The sequence below is a fragment of the Leptinotarsa decemlineata genome, unplaced genomic scaffold, assembly GCF_025532065.1.
Source record: "Leptinotarsa decemlineata unplaced genomic scaffold, Ldec_3_MD MMD2_P_RNA_scaffold_9, whole genome shotgun sequence".
Classification (NCBI taxonomy): Eukaryota; Metazoa; Arthropoda; class Insecta; order Coleoptera; family Chrysomelidae; genus Leptinotarsa; species Leptinotarsa decemlineata.
Genome location: NW_027412536.1, coordinates 7,848,136 through 7,864,244, shown reverse-complemented (window position 1 = coordinate 7,864,244; position 16,109 = coordinate 7,848,136). Strand labels below are relative to the sequence as shown.

General features: G+C 33.9%; 1 protein-coding gene across 6 annotated transcripts in view; it reads left to right on the top strand.

Moving 5' to 3' along the window:
• The window catches only part of LOC111512638 (betaine-homocysteine S-methyltransferase), a 63,238-nt gene extending 47,263 nt beyond the window's left edge, over window positions 1-15,975 (top strand). For all 6 annotated transcript variants that reach the window (XM_074170550.1, XM_074170549.1, XM_074170548.1 and 3 more), the window contains exons 4-6: window positions 1,373-1,635; window positions 4,794-5,011; window positions 15,748-15,975. In XM_074170550.1, the coding sequence (XP_074026651.1) occupies window positions 1,373-1,635; window positions 4,794-5,011; window positions 15,748-15,916 (650 nt within the window). In that variant the 3' untranslated portion in view covers window positions 15,917-15,975. The remainder of the gene's footprint in view (window positions 1-1,372; window positions 1,636-4,793; window positions 5,012-15,747) is intronic.
• Window positions 15,976-16,109: the final 134 nt, after the last annotated feature.

The following is a 16,109-nucleotide window of genomic DNA, read 5'->3' as shown; positions in this document are numbered from 1 at the left end:
ATTTTTCCTGGTCATCGCTAGATATTTCTTCGGCGCCAGCTTTCCAGGGTCGCCCAAGGTGATCCTGGCAAGATTACATCCTTTGATTTCATCCCATCTCTTTAAGGATTGAGCGTGGGTGTAACATTTGACTAGTTCCACAATTGTCGATGATATCTGACTAATCAGTTAGATGTAACAATTTAAGAGCCTTTGACTAGTCAGGCCCTTTATATAATCGCTCCAATACTACAAAGTACAAGGCTGTACCCGAATTAGTCCACCCACTCAGTTCAAAAATAGCAGTTCTAGAACTATAGAAAGAGAAATTCCCACTCTCTTTCTGTAAAAAAACTGGTCTCCACTGGCCTAGATTATCGTTACCAAACGGTGGGCTTACGTTGTTTTCTTTTAATTTCTCATTCAATCAGCTGAGTTGTCACTTTATTAATTTCAATTACCATTTCCTCTTGGAAACTGAGAAAAATTATCACTCAAAATAATCTGTATTCAAAAAACTGTAAAAAAATCGAAAAATGAAAGCAAATTATAAGTAAAAAGGAATGAATACCATTTATTTTCTCATTTTATATAATGATCTACCGCACAATAACGACTACATCCATCAATTTATTCAAAGAAGATAATATTAAACAAGGTTTTGCCCCTTGTATGCGTATGTATGTATGTATGTATAGCATTGTGTTATCGTATGAATCAAAACAAAAGGAGTTTTTTCTCTGACGAAGAGAAAGCCTTCATGAATGAAAATGACTATGTGCTATTGCCTGACCTTACTTCAGAATATTATATTGGAATCTATTGGGTCAACTACAGGGTTTCAACTTCATTAAAACAGGATGCAATAAATAATACGAAACACCAAGATATCAAAACGTATTGTGACCGTTCAGCAACGGTAGGTTTGACTACTTTTCCGTAAAAATAAACTTCAAATTGGGAGTACCTATAGATTTTCTTCAAATTCAAAACACAATAAACTTGTTTGATATAAAAATGCGAACTCTCTCTTACTTCAATGGAGTCAGTTAAATCAAAACTAACTCACGGAAATCCTATATTATTTTTTTTTATTCCCTATTCTCATTAGTGTTTTGTGTGAATTGCTTGAAATATGACGATGCTATCCATAAAAGTCTGAGCGAGGTTGCTACCTGTGCGAAGCCAAGAAGGTTCATTATTCTATAGTAGATAAAAAAAAGAGACTTAAATTTAAAAAAAGGCAGGTACAGTGATACCTCATTAACTGTTTAATATTATAATTTTTTTTAAATACTATTAGTAGGAATATTGGTATATTCGAATAGCGTAATGAATAGCATATGAATAAGGATGAATTATATTGTTATTAGGTGAACTAATATTCTTTCAGGTAAACCAATCATAGCAGGCTCTGTCGGTCCATACGGCGCATCTCTCCATGATGGTTCAGAATATACTGGCACCTACGCCAAATATACGACATGTGATACCATGAGAAAATGGCATATACCCAGAATGAAAGCACTCATCGAAGGAGGCTGTGATCTTCTTGCCATTGAGACGATTCCGTGCAAAGTTGAGGCGGAAATGTTGATGAATTTATTGAAAGAAGAGTTTCCCCAAGTGAGAGCATGGTTATCTTTCAGTGTTCGAGTAAGTGTAGTGGTGAAAAAAATCACATTAAATTGAATTTCAACCAATTCTCATTGATATTTCAATGGCTCGATACGGTAATGGAAATGATTACTGTTTTAATAAATTGATGGATGTAGCCGTTACTACGTGGTAGGAGATCATAATGAAGAAAAGAGAATTGAAACTTCCTATGTTTTTTACCACTTTTATTTGTAACTAACGACGAAAATGTCCTATTTTCAAACTTATACATTATACTAACAATGGTTGATTACATTAGCCCTTATATAGCACCCCTGTAGGTGAGAATAGAGGTACTTGGCTTGATTGAGTACCTGAATTTTGTTTACTAGTTACAATGCGGATATGCTAATTTGAAAACCGGTGGGTAAACTAAATCGATTTGATGATTTAACAGGTTGCACCCGCAATGTTTATACTCACCGGTTTTTAAATAAGCATATCAAGCCAATCACCTCTATTACTACCTACTGGGGTGCTATATGAGGGCTAATGTAATCAACCATTGTTAGTTTAATGTATAAGTTTGAAAATGTCCTTATAGGACGAAACTGTAGTAACGTTAGTTAAAAATAAAAGTGATAAAAAACATAAAATTTCAATTTTCTTTTCTTGATTACTGTTTTTCCTAAAACAAATTAAGCTATGTTTCCATATACTAACGTGGCTTGAGAGTAGCATGTCAGAAATGATGTCAAAGCTACACTCAAAAAATTGGCTTTTCCAGTCGAGCAAGAAATCATTTTTGCCTGTTACCATCATCTGCATTTCCCAAAGTGAGGCATTGATTTTTTTTCAAATACTAATACAAAAATATTTACAACTATGAGAAGAAGAATAATTTGTTGTGAAATTTGATTTTTTCACCTTTTCAAATAATATTGAAGTATATGTCACTTCGATATGTGAACATCATTTTGAATTTGTCTCTTGTTGGCAGTAAAGAATAGTGTTCAGTTGTGGAATAGTATATTATGAAACAAGTGAGAAAAACGACACATTTCTCACGAGCGCAGAAGTTTGTTGGAACGAGCCGAGGGCGAGTGCCGCAAATCAGGCGAGTGAGAAATATGTCATTTTCTCACGTATTGTACACTGTACTTTTTCTACGGTTGCGTTGTTTTCAAGTATTGAAAATTAAAATAAATATATAAAATTAAAATACGCTAATTGAAATATTAGCTGCGGTCGAAGTTGAAGTTGATGGGGAAACGTACTGAGCTTCCACAGCATCGTTGTGTTCAGGTTCTAATGGCGCTGAAAGCTGAATGGATTCTACTATACTTTTTGAAATTTTCATTTTGTTAGCTATGGAGTTGTCGATATAAGATTCAGCAACATTTCTGAATTTCCAACCCCCATGGCGTTTCAAAGTTAAAAGATCTGCCCCTGCATTAACTAAAATAGTCGCAGATTGCCTTCGGAAACAGTGGCCAGTATATAATTAAGGTTCGGTAATTGCAAAAATTTCGCTATTTCTTTCGCCATGGTGCCAAAGTTATTTATCCTCACAGGCTGTTTCATACATTTGCTATTTTGTAATTAAAAAAAACGTGTTTCATTTGTGCATGGTCGAAGCTTCACATATTTTTTGTAAATTTGTTAGAATTCTCCTGTGACTGTGAAGTTTCTAGGAACCTTGGTTTTAGTATTGAGTGATTTTATTAAAAGGGCCGAATGAAGATATTCCATGTCATCAATTTTTTATTTTCGAAATTCATCACAACGGCATGTCCCTGTAAGGCCAATAGCTAAAGCAGCCTGAAATCAAAACGAAACATTCATTTTTCGATATCAATTTAAAAATTTTCAACTCATACCTTTATCAGAAAATACTTTTCATCAGGTGTACTTTTCATAAATTGTTGAATTTCTTCATAATTTATTGTTTTTGACTGTTTTGGAGCATACATGTTTTGAAAATGCACGTAGTTTTACGTATTTTGATATATCAACACAGTTTTTAATAATTAAAGTACTCCTCAGCATCGAGTACTGAGACCATAACCATAAGTTAATATTGATGGTTTCAAACTTCTTAACAACTCTTCAAAATAAACTAACAAGGTATGTTCAGAACAAGAATTCACCTTGGCTTTCATTTTCCAGTCCATAAAGTTTCTGTAAGCGATTTCATATTTTTCTCTTGATGTGCTTGGTAGCAAATTATTGCAAACATCTATTGTTTTCTGAACAATTTCTGGAGGTGTATTTTCCAACTCTGAATCTTTGTATTCCATTATATTCAATATTTAATAAATCTGAAATGTTTATACTATAACAATCAACGATAAAACTATTTTTGTTGGGTAAGTTGAAAATTATTTCCAATACTCTGCATATCAACATGGAACATACTCACCGAAAAACCCTCCTTCAACATAATAATAAAAGCTGTAACAGAATGAGCAATAGGTATCAGGAGTCTATACATTCGATTTCTAGTCGTTCAGTTCATGAAAATTTGACTTCACAGCTACCCATTTTGACCAAATTACCAAGTAGTAAACCTTCTCCAGATGTTCGAAAGATAACGAAACGTTGAATGAAGAAGCGTATTCCGTTTCATAATATTAATCATGAGTAAAAGATATATAGTTGGTGCTGTATTTCTCAACATCCCTTATAGATGATCAGCACTCATTCAAGTATCAATTCTAGAAACATAAACATAACCAATTTTGGATAGGGTTTGGAAGTTTCATATTTCATTGGAACTGAATATTGTCTTGTACTTTTGGTTCCCACGACGCGACGGGGCTGCTCACTTTTGTCCGCAGTGATATTGAAATGCAACTATTGTTTTTCCACTAATCACACTTTCTTTGACTGATTTTGATTCATCTGTTTGTCTTCCCTGAAAATGTTTTCTCGTATCGAATAATAAAGAAAAAATTTGCAAAAAAAATCATCAAAATTGAAGCTGTTACTCCGACGAATATCTGATATACGTATTCATTGGTGCTACTATATTTCATACTTCCAAATCTTGAATTAGAATAATCGAAAGAATAACAGAAATAATAATTTCATGAGATTTGGAAGAAATTGTCGTGACAGGTCCTAGAAAAAAAAAGCCTATTCATTTATTTTCATCATTTTCACAAAATTTAACTCTTAAGATTTCTCACCATAACACAATTCGTTTATTTTAGCCAGACGGTGAATCCACTGCCTTTGGAGAAAACTTCAAAGAAGTCGTTAGGTACTGTTACGATCTGAATCCCGATCAACTTGTTGCTGTAGGAGTAAACTGCGTTGCCCCAAAACTGGTTAAATCGTTCATATCTGAAATCAACAACGACAGGAAAGAAAATCCTGTACCTCTCATCGTATATCCAAATAGTGGGGAAAGCTATGATATCGAAAAGGGGTAAGTTTTATATGAAAGTATCGTTTAACATATAGAAAGTAACCTTACAATACATTAATACAATATTTTATTTTTCCTGAGACTTTTACACAATCATGGAAATCGTCACATACACAGTAAAAATTGGAGTTGAAAAATATCAAGTGATAAAATATGGAATATACATAAAAAAACAGTCGGCATGTTTCTGTTAAATGGGTAGTAACAATTGGATACAAATTTCATTGAAAATATTATTGCCTTCGTGAAAAATTTTATGATAAAAGTTCTGATACACAGAAACCCCATTTCATTCATCATTATTTGATTACCTTTTGCAATACATCTAAATGTTTTTGTGATGCACTGTTTGGAACAATCGGTGTAGTAATGAATATTACTGGAGTTTTTTCCCAACAACAAACCATTATTTCAACATCTTGACACGTGTTTCGATCACCAAGTGATTATCTTCAAAAGAAAGATCAAACTAGTTATACTTACCAGGTTATCCTTATTTATACCATAGATACCTCTTTTAGGTACCTGTGTCTCAAGTGTCTTTAATTCATTTCATGATATTGTTATATCTATTAGTCTTAAATTAATTTCACAATGTGTCCTTGTGTAATAGTCAGGTGAATATAATAATCAAAATATTATTTTAACAAGCTATATAAAATTAATTTCACAATATTGCCTCATTCACTAGTCTTAAATTATTTTACAATGTGTCCTTATGTAAAAGTCAGGAGAGTCTAATTATTGAAATATTATTTTAACAAGCTTTATAGTGTACTATTAGGTATTGGTCTACCATCGTTATTCATAATATTATTATGTTTACTTCTTTCTACACTCTCATAGGCATCTAGATGCCTATTGTTGTTAACTTGTCTAACTAATCTTAATGAACTGAAGTCAATGGAATGGTTTCGTTGCAAAATATGATGGGCGACTGCTGATTTTTCAAGTCTTCCATATTTTAAGTGTTCCTTATATCTTATTTTGATAGATCTTTTTGTCTATCCCTAATATTTCGCATCGCAGTCCTTATATTTAATTTTGTAAATTCCAGACTTTTCGAATTTCTCGACTTTATCTTTTGGGTTTCTTAAAAGGCTCTGTAGTGTATGACTTGTTTTAAAAACCACCTTCACACCTAGTTCCTTGAAAATCTTTCCAAAGTTCTTCGTGTATTGGTGATATGGTATATGATATATTGATATATGATGGTATATGATATATTTATCTTACGTTTTTAAAACTCGAGATTTCGTTCGTTCTTAACCTAATCTTTTTCTTCCTTATTATATCATCTACAATACCACTCGTCAAGCCGTTAGTGCCTGCTATTTTCTGTATTGTACATTTTTCTTTTGTGGACCTCTTATATATGAGAGGAAAATTTTTAGAAAATAAACCAGCTCGAACAGGTATATTTCTGACAGTTCACATCACTGTGGACAGCACAAACGTGCTGGGCTGGATTTTCTAGTGCATCGTCTTTTGACTTTTCCTCTCATACATGAAAGGTTCACAAAAGAGAAATGTATAATACAGGAAACGGTTTATCGAGGGGTATTGTAGATGATATAAAAAGGAATAAAAAGTTTAGGTTAAAAGTGAACGAAATCTCGACTTTTGAAAACGACAAAAACCAAGATAAATATATCTCAGTTCCATACCATCAATACACGAAGAACTTTGAAAAGATTTTCAAGGAACTAGGTATAAAGTTGGTTTCAAAAACAAGTCGTACACTACAGAGCCTTTCAGGAAATCTAAAAGACAAAGTGGAGAATTCGGAATCGGAAAAGCCTGGAATTTACGAAATAAATCAAATGTAAGGACTGCGAGACAAAATATTATGGACAGACAAAAAGATCTATTAAAATAAGATATAAGGAACACTCATACTCAAAATATGGAAGACCTGAAAAATCAGAAGTTGCCCATCATATTTTGCAACAAAACCATTCCATAGACTTCAGGCATCTGAATTCCTATAAGAGTGTAGAAATAAGTAAACATAATATTATGAATAACGATGGTGTACCAATACCTAATTGTCAGCGGAAAACTTTAGAGTACTAAATAGCAGAGTGAACGAAAATGTCCGTACACGTGCAGAAGGAAAAATTGGGGGACAACCGGCTCTCTTTGCTGTTGAAAAACGCAAGCTAGCGGACGCTCCTCTTCTGGGGATTTCCATTAAAAGCTACGATGTGATGTTCATGGTAATACAATACTCAACTAGGGCTAGAAGAACCGAGAAACGCTTCGAAAACAACTTTCCAGGAGTCTACTGGTTCAAATCATTTATGGACAGACATTTGACCATAAAGTAGGCAGAAAATACAGAGAGTGTCAGAGCAGCGGTAACATATGATGTATTTCAAAAGTATTTTACCGTATCTACCACCGATGGCGTTTCTCCTGCTAATATCATAAACTATGACGAGACAAACTTTTGTGATGATCCAGGCCAAGATTTGGTCGTTGTCAATAAAGGCAAAAACATGTCCACAGAATGATTGATGTCTCTAAGTCAAGCACGTTTGTAATATGACAGAGGATAGAAAATTATTACCGCCCTATATTGTATACAAAGCCAAGCACATATATGAAGGCTGGACGGAAGGCGGCTTTCTGAATGCCCGGTATAATAGAACCACAAGCGGCTGGTTGTTTTGGTGCCGAAACATTCGAGAATTGGTTCATGTCCATTGCGCTTCCATATTCCAACAGACTCTAGATGTTGCCCACTTGCGCCCCCTCAAATATGCATGGAAAGAGACCTTAGAAGATTGGAAACTTGAAAATAGGAAAGCCATGCCAAAACCGTTTTTCCCAGACTTCAAAAATCAACTATTGATAAAGTTGGTCTGAGAAGTGGGGAAAACACAAAGGCAGGCTTCAAGGCATGTGGGATACTCCCCTTCAATCCAGACCAAACTCTGGAAAAAATAAGACACGCAAACATGAAGATGACACAATTGTTTCTCACCTGAGAAAATTGAGAACAGGAGGAGAAAGCACTCCAAAACGAGGCAAAAGGCTAAATCTGGAGTGTTTCTGTTGGAGACTCAATAAATACTTTTATGGACTAATAACCTCCTGACCAAGAGGAAAGAATGATTGAGGACCAATCCCCTCGAATATCCCAAAATTTATCAGATCTGTCTGGCGTAGAGTAGGACCAGAATAATTTCGATCTAAACGGAAGGAAAATAATGAAAACAGAATATTTGACCATGGAGACTTTGTAATAGTAAAGTTTTCCACCAATAAGCGAGACAGATTTTTTGTTGATAAAATTGAGCCAATTAATGAGACGGGCAATAACTTTACTGTCAACTGTTTACGAAAAAAAAACACAAATAATAAAACATTTTTTATATATTCGAATGTGCAAGACAAATGTGAAGTTAGAGAGGACCAATGAGAAAAAATTGTGGAAAACTATAATCTTGATTAGAATAGTTAGTTATTGTTTCATATTCGTGCACTTGTTTTTAATTATGAGCCTGTTCATTTTCGAAATAATAGACAGTTTAGATCATTCTAGAAATAAGTTAAAGATAAATATGTATCTTTCTGATAATAAACAAAGGTTTTTCAACTTTTTTTTTATTTCGAAATGGAAATGTTTATTTCTAAATGGGATAAATGATCGATTTCACCAACGGAATTGCTGAAGTAAAAAAAACGTGAAATAAAAGGGGCGATCGGTTTCGCCCCTTAGTACGGGGTGAAACCGATCAACCTTTCAAAATGAAAAATATAACAAATATAACAATATATATTGAAATTTATACAGGGTGTAACTGAATAAGTGTAAAACATTAAAGGAGGTGATTCCTCATCGAAAAAAAGGATCTTTAATATAAAGAAACTTCATTGGAGCATCCCTTGTTAAGATACAGCCCCTTAAAAGGGGTACATAAAATTTGTATAACAATTTTTTTCACAAGCACTGAAAAAGTTACAATATTGAAATTAACCTGACGTTTTGTACTACCAGAAAGACACTTAGCCAGTAATTTATTTGTTTTACCCCATGGTTGTAAGGGGTGGAAAACCCAACCCCTAAAATTTATTTCCAATGTAACTTTTTGTCTTATTATTTGTTTACCATTTAAAAATGTATTTCCGATAGCCTGTTTCATTCTAAACAAAAAATGTCTCTTGGGTTTTTTGCCCAAAATAAACCAGTTTGCAGCAAAAAATTATTTTACGAACAACTACAGAGATACATCGTCATAAATTCGAACTGGATTTATTGTTATTTTGTAGTTAGTACCTGCATTAAACGATTAAAGGGTAATAAACAAAACTGATTTATTAATAACAAAACACACATGTAGAAATCATAGTAAATGTTCAATATGTCTACCTTCAGACATTTCGCATGCGTCTAGACGTCGGCGCATTGAGCCACGTATTCGCTTAAATATTCCTGGAGTCTCTCTGATTACCCTGCACGCATCGATGATGTGGTTTCCCAAGTCCTCTACATCGCGAACAGGAGTACGATAAACCAAATGCTGTAAATGGCCCCAAATAGAGAAATCGAGAGGATTTAGATCCGGAGATCGAGCAGGCCAGTTCTGTGGTCCTCCTCGATCTATCCACTGATTTGCATATGTTTCAGTTAAATGCTGACGTGCTACTTGACTGAAATGGGCGGGAGCCCCATCATGAATAAAAAACATATCCCTTCTGAAGCCCAAAGGAACTTCCTCCAGCAGTACTGGATGCACTTCTTTTGAAAATGGAACGTTTGCCTCACCATTTAATCGAGGAGGTAGAAAATGAGGCCCAATTAAATCATCCCCAATAACTCCAAGCCACACGTTAAGAGAAAACTGTTGGTTAGTTTAGACAATAGCGTGAGGATTTTCATCAGCCCATATATGGTAATTATGAAAATCAATAATCTTGTCCCGAGAAAAACTACATTCGTCTGTGAATTCTATCATCTTCAGAAAGTCACAATTTCTTCTAATCATTTCCAGCATCCAATTGCAAAATTCATGACAATTCGGATAGTCTCGCGGTAACAGTGCCTGTACTCGTTGCAGATGGTAAGGGTATAAGAGTTGTTCCTTTGAAATTCGAAATACCGTCATATGATCAACATTTAGCTGGAAAGCAATCTTTCTAGTACTGGTAGTAGGTTGCTCTTCAATCATATTAAGTACTGCTTCCTCAAGCTGTGGTATTCGTATTTCTCGATGGCGACCACAATTCTGCGTTCTTTTGTCGAATGAACCATATTCTCGTAATCGTTGATGAAGTCGGGATAATATTATATGTGAAGGATGCTGCCGTTGAGGATATATTTCAGCATATTTTCTAGAAGCTTCTAGCCCATTCCCCTGCGACAGACCGTAAACGTAATGCCATTTTGTAATGTCATTTCCTCATTTGTGTATGCCATTTTAATAACAAGTGAATTATTAAAGTAACAAATCAAGAACAGAACAACAACACACAATTAGTAATAATTCAATTTCGAAAATTCACAAACTGACAGCGTCATACCAATTATACCAATTTAATTGTCACTATCGCTAATAGCGACCTACTAGATAGATTAGTTTCGTATTTTCGCATTTATGACGATGTATCTCTGTAGTTGTTCCTAAAATAATTTTTTGCTGCGAACTGGTTTATTTTGGGCAACAAACCCAAGGGACATTTTTTGTTTAGAATGAAACAGGCTATCGGAAATACATCTTTAAATGGTAAACAAATAATAAGACAATAAGTTACATTGGAAATAAATTTTAGGTGTTGCGGTTTCCACCCCTTACAACCATGGAGTAAAACAAATAAATTTCTGGCTAAGTGTCTTTTTGGTAGTACGAAACGTCAAGTTAATTTCAATATTGTAACTTTTTTAGTGCTTGTGAAAAAAATTGTTATAAAAATTTTATGTATCCCCTTTAAGGGGCTGTATCTTAATAAGGGATGCTCCAACGAAATTTCTTTATATGAAAGATCCTATCTTATTTTCAATGAGGAATCACCTCCTTAAATGTTTTACACTTATTTAGTTACATCCTGTATATAAAAAACTACTGACAGTTATAAATGCTTCAAACTTTAACTTATGGTATTTTAGATTTCCATTTTGAATCAAACTGAAAACATTTGCACAGAGTTACCCGATTAGACAAGTAGTTTCCTTTGTCACTGCACTATCAGTGAAATTATCACAAAGATCAATCACCATAGTAAATTTCAACCTAAGTTCACGTAAACATGCGTAATTCGCATGACTTGATAAATAAAATGAAGAACATAACTCTACCAGACAACGCAAAAATAATATTCTTCGACATGCAGAATCTATTTCCCAGCATACCTCCTGATGATACTATTACTTTAGTTATAGAATTATCGTTTGAGTATTTCTTGTATTGATATAGATATGTGGATGACGTTTTAGTATTTTCCACAGGTACCTATTAAGAGACAATTAGATATTTTTCATATGGGATATTAACAAAATTCATGAAAAATAAATTCACTATTGAAGTAGAAGCAGACAATTCAAACTCAATAAATTTCTTGGACTTGACAATTAGTAGAATGAACAACAAACATGATTTTTCAATTTATCACAAACCTTTCCATATGGATATTAGTATTCATTACCATTCTACTCATCCGTACCACTACAAAATAGCATAAATTAAAAGGGTTATATCTTTAGCATCTTATTATAGCATGATTCGTAGATTAAGTAAAGTGCAGTAAACAACGTATTTGAATCTGAATTAATAAACAAAATACTTTCCAGAATAGTTTACGCAAAAGCAATACGGAAGTTTTCCCTACTGATGCCAGATAATCAAAATTATAAAACTTCAACATATTTTAGACAAATGAAAAAATAAAAAAAATAATAAAATTGAATATAGAACAGGTTTTCATCCAAATTTGAGAAATCATAAGTATATTAATCAAATTGTGGAACATTTCTGGAAGTATATTTTGGTCAAACTGGCAGAACATTTAGGAATCGCATTCAAGAACATCATATGAGCTATGCGAATGAGAAACGAATATTCTGAAAATAAGATTAAAATAAGATTATGGAGTTCGATTATTTGGAAGCAGTGGAAAGCAATAATACATTGAATTGAAAAACATCGGCCTCGAGTGGAGAAGAACAACAACGTTTCATTACCATCGTCTATAAAAGAACTTGGAATCATCCCGAAAGTCATCCTAGATTCGCATCTCCTATTTTATGGTTTATTTTTGAATCTCCAAATAAAATCTTCAGTTTGGTCAATTGAATCACTTATGAAGTACTCAGGGAACTAACATTGGGGGTGGAGCGGCGACGGGACAACTGTACTGAAAAAAGATAATTAAAACGGATTCAGTGGTGACTAGCAATACACTGGAACTAGAATGAAAAAGAAAAGAATGATGAAAAATAACAGAAATTAAAAAAAAAATACGAAACGATTCAAACAATGGAAAATGGAACGTAACAACAAAAGGGGAGAAGAAGTGTGAATATGCATATTTTGCAAGTGAGAGCACAAAGGAGGCACATAAGATAGGTACAAGAGAAACAGATGAAACAGACTGAAAAATAGAGGTAGAACATACGGGAGAAAAAATTCCACATGCAGTCAATAAAATTAAATATCAGGTTCTGACGTTCAGCGGCCGAATCGAAATCTAATTGAGGCAGATCAATAAATGGATCAAGGAAGAGTTGAATAAACTGAAGGGTCAACTTAAACATGCTAGTCAACTGACCCTCTTGAGCAGACACAAATGGTATCAACGGGAAGAATTTTATTAAAAATAGCAAGACTATCTAAGTTAGAATCCTGCAGGCTCGAACTTTCATTAAACAGTAGTCGTAGACCATATATCTTCAACAATCTTCAGGTAGCATCCAACTCCAACAACTAATAGTCTTGTTATATCACTATCTGTTTTTCCGTTAATCAGCTGTCGCCCGTTACGAACGACAACTCTCAGAAGTTGAGAAACTTGTGCGAGCTGAAGACTAACGAGATCTTACCTTTAAACGTGTGATTCCTAACACGATCGTCAAACTTAATCCATCTCTGCCCTCCGGGAGCAGAATTTCGGAAGCGCGAGGAAAAAATGTACTAGCCTAGTCAAAGAATATTAAAGTATTGTTAAACAAATTAAAGTGCATTTACCTTGAATATCACCGAGACGCAGCAGCGTCTGAGGCTATCGACTTCTTGCGATAAACATTGTATTGATGGTTGACATATAATTTGAGGTTGCGAAAAGCACCTCAAAAAAAATCAAAATGAAGTTGAGAAGAAATACCTTGTCCGCCTGTAATGCCAAGGAATGGAGGAGCCTTCTAGACTATCAAGGATGCTTGTTCAGACTATTTTTTCGATATGGCATAGCAGCTTAGAACTGAGGGGTGGCTCCATTCATGAGAAAGTTCAATTTGAGTTTTTTGAAGCATTGAAACTTGCCGAGTTATGTATAATTCACTATCTGATTTAACCGACTCTCTGTCTCTTGTCCACGAGATTCATTTTGAAGAGAGCTGTATAAAAATGTGATTTGATTCATTTGATTCACACACATTTTTTTTAAATGATAGAAAAGTGGAAAGCCAAAATTTTCCTTTTCTCAAAATCATTCTCTCCTAAAACTATACCTCTCTCGATTTAAACAAGATTCCAATGGCTGGGTTTGAATCAAATAAACGAATGAATGTCATTACGTACTGTCATCAATGACATGAGTAGATTTTACTCACTGGTGACATGAAGTCGTAATTTTATGAATGAATTGAGTGCTTCATCTCATAATGTTATCTAGATTGGGGCTGAAGACGCAAAAATGCAAGTGTCTTATTCCGAAACATCTAATGTCCGCCATTGAGGATAACAGTGTGTTTAGATTACAAACTGTGAATAGGTGAAAGGGGTTTTTTATTCCAGTTTGTGTCTGAAAGTTACTTCTCTGCATGATCTACACATCTTTGTAAAAAGTTTATTTTCAAATTAATTGCTTTATTTCTTCCTTTGGAAGATTCACACATTTTTTTTATAACGATGGAGAAGTAGAAAGCCAAAATCTTTTTATCCCAAAAATATAGGTATATAATGTTTTTGCATACATCTCTCCCAAAATGAATTTGGCCCCCAAATAAGGTTCTATTTACGCTACTGATTTTTGACACTGAAGGAACATTTTCCAGAAGATTTTATAAACTTTTGTTGGGGTCCCTAATGCAGTTTTTATTTGTGGATTGAAAGAGCGAGGGTCTTTTCTATAAAAAATTATTTTCATTACTAGGTACTGCTATTACGATTTCCAAGTTTTACTTTCAAAATAAAAAAAAAGTTACACATGAATGCTGAATCATTGTCGTACGAAACGAATTTCTTTCTTTGTTTTTTTTTTCAAGTCCATTTTCAGTCCATTCAACCTACTGTGTAGGTATATTCAAGACTGGCTTGAACGTTTAAAGTTCATTTCTTTATACTGCCAGTCTGCAAGCATAGCCCACTGACTAACAAGAAAGTTTTTCTTCCTTATTCAGAGGAATCGGGCAAATTACGGATATGCAGCTGGTTAGTACCTCGTCCACTAGATGGAGTGACATTTTGTTGTTCGCTCCAACTTAGGAAGAGGAATGAAATACTCTGAAAGAATTACGATTTTCAATTATGGAATAACATTGACTTTAGTTCGATGATGGCTACTATCTTGAACTGATCAGTGGCTAATGAGCCCGAAACCGGTCTGCAAGTGTGCCCGTTCCAAAATTGAAAGTCGATTCTTTCAGTTGTATTGCCAATTGCATATGAAGGAAATTTTCTGTGAAGATTCCTGTACTGACGCCTGTCGGATATAATCCAACGCCCTTCGTGTTATTAGCCAGGGGAGTAGTTGTTTGCAAGTATTTTTTTTCACCACCTTAATATGATTTCGATGCATCCGTTTTCTATATAGAGTAGGTATTTGCAAATGTATTCCTACAACGTTGAACATAAAAGAAATAATAATATTTCTCGTAACGCTATATATCCCAATTTTAGTTATGTTGTTTCTAAAATATGCAATTGCCTTATGTGTCTTTGAAAAAATCAACAATATCTACTTGAACTATATAAGAAGAAACCTATGATATTCGAAAATAAAATGGAATACAATGTTAGAAAATATACTTAATAACAAATTCTTACATTATTATTCATATCGCAGATGCAATTAGCCATAATGAAACTTCCCTCCACAACTACAAATTGAAAACACCACCAATCAGTATACCTATCTCGATCATAAAAATTGTAGATCGGACTTGATCATAGAGTCAATGGCACTACCTAGTAATTTGAAAATAAGTTAACGATAAATCTCTGAGAAACAGCATGAGCAGTGAAGTGGAAGCTTTTCGTTTCACTATGATATGACGTATTGATGACCTTGTGTTAATCATACAGTTTTGCTACTGGGTATTTGAATCCAGTTGCACAGCTTCATCGAAGAATATTCTTGTATTTGACAATGTTTCTTCAACACTTTTGGCACTACTAATGCGGATCTGTAAAGAAATATTATTATGAACTGAATGATTGAAATAAATTAGAAAAATAATTCAAATGATTGTTGAGAATCAATTAGATATAAGTATATAAACATATTTTTAGCTTTCTGTTAATAATTGCTTATGGTGTATCTATCAGTTTCAATCATATGAATGTTTTCTTTTTCAGTTGGATAAACAGAGATAGATGTGAACCTGTAGCAATCTATGTCCAAGAGTGGCTAGACTTGGGAGTTACGTGGGTAGGTGGTTGTTGCCGCACATACGCTACCGAAATAACAAGTATACGAAAGGAAGTGGAGTTATGGAAAAAAAATCAAATCAGCAAAGATAAATGAAATGTTATTTCATTAATGTTCAGTCCAAATTGAATAATAAATAGTCTCACTTGAAAGAATATTAGTTACTATTTTCCAAACAATTTACATTGTAGTCTCTGTTTGTCACACGTCTACATTATGCTGTTGAAATCAAAAGAAAAATATAAAAATACTCTTCACGTTATATATCGTCCGCATATTGGAAATTGCT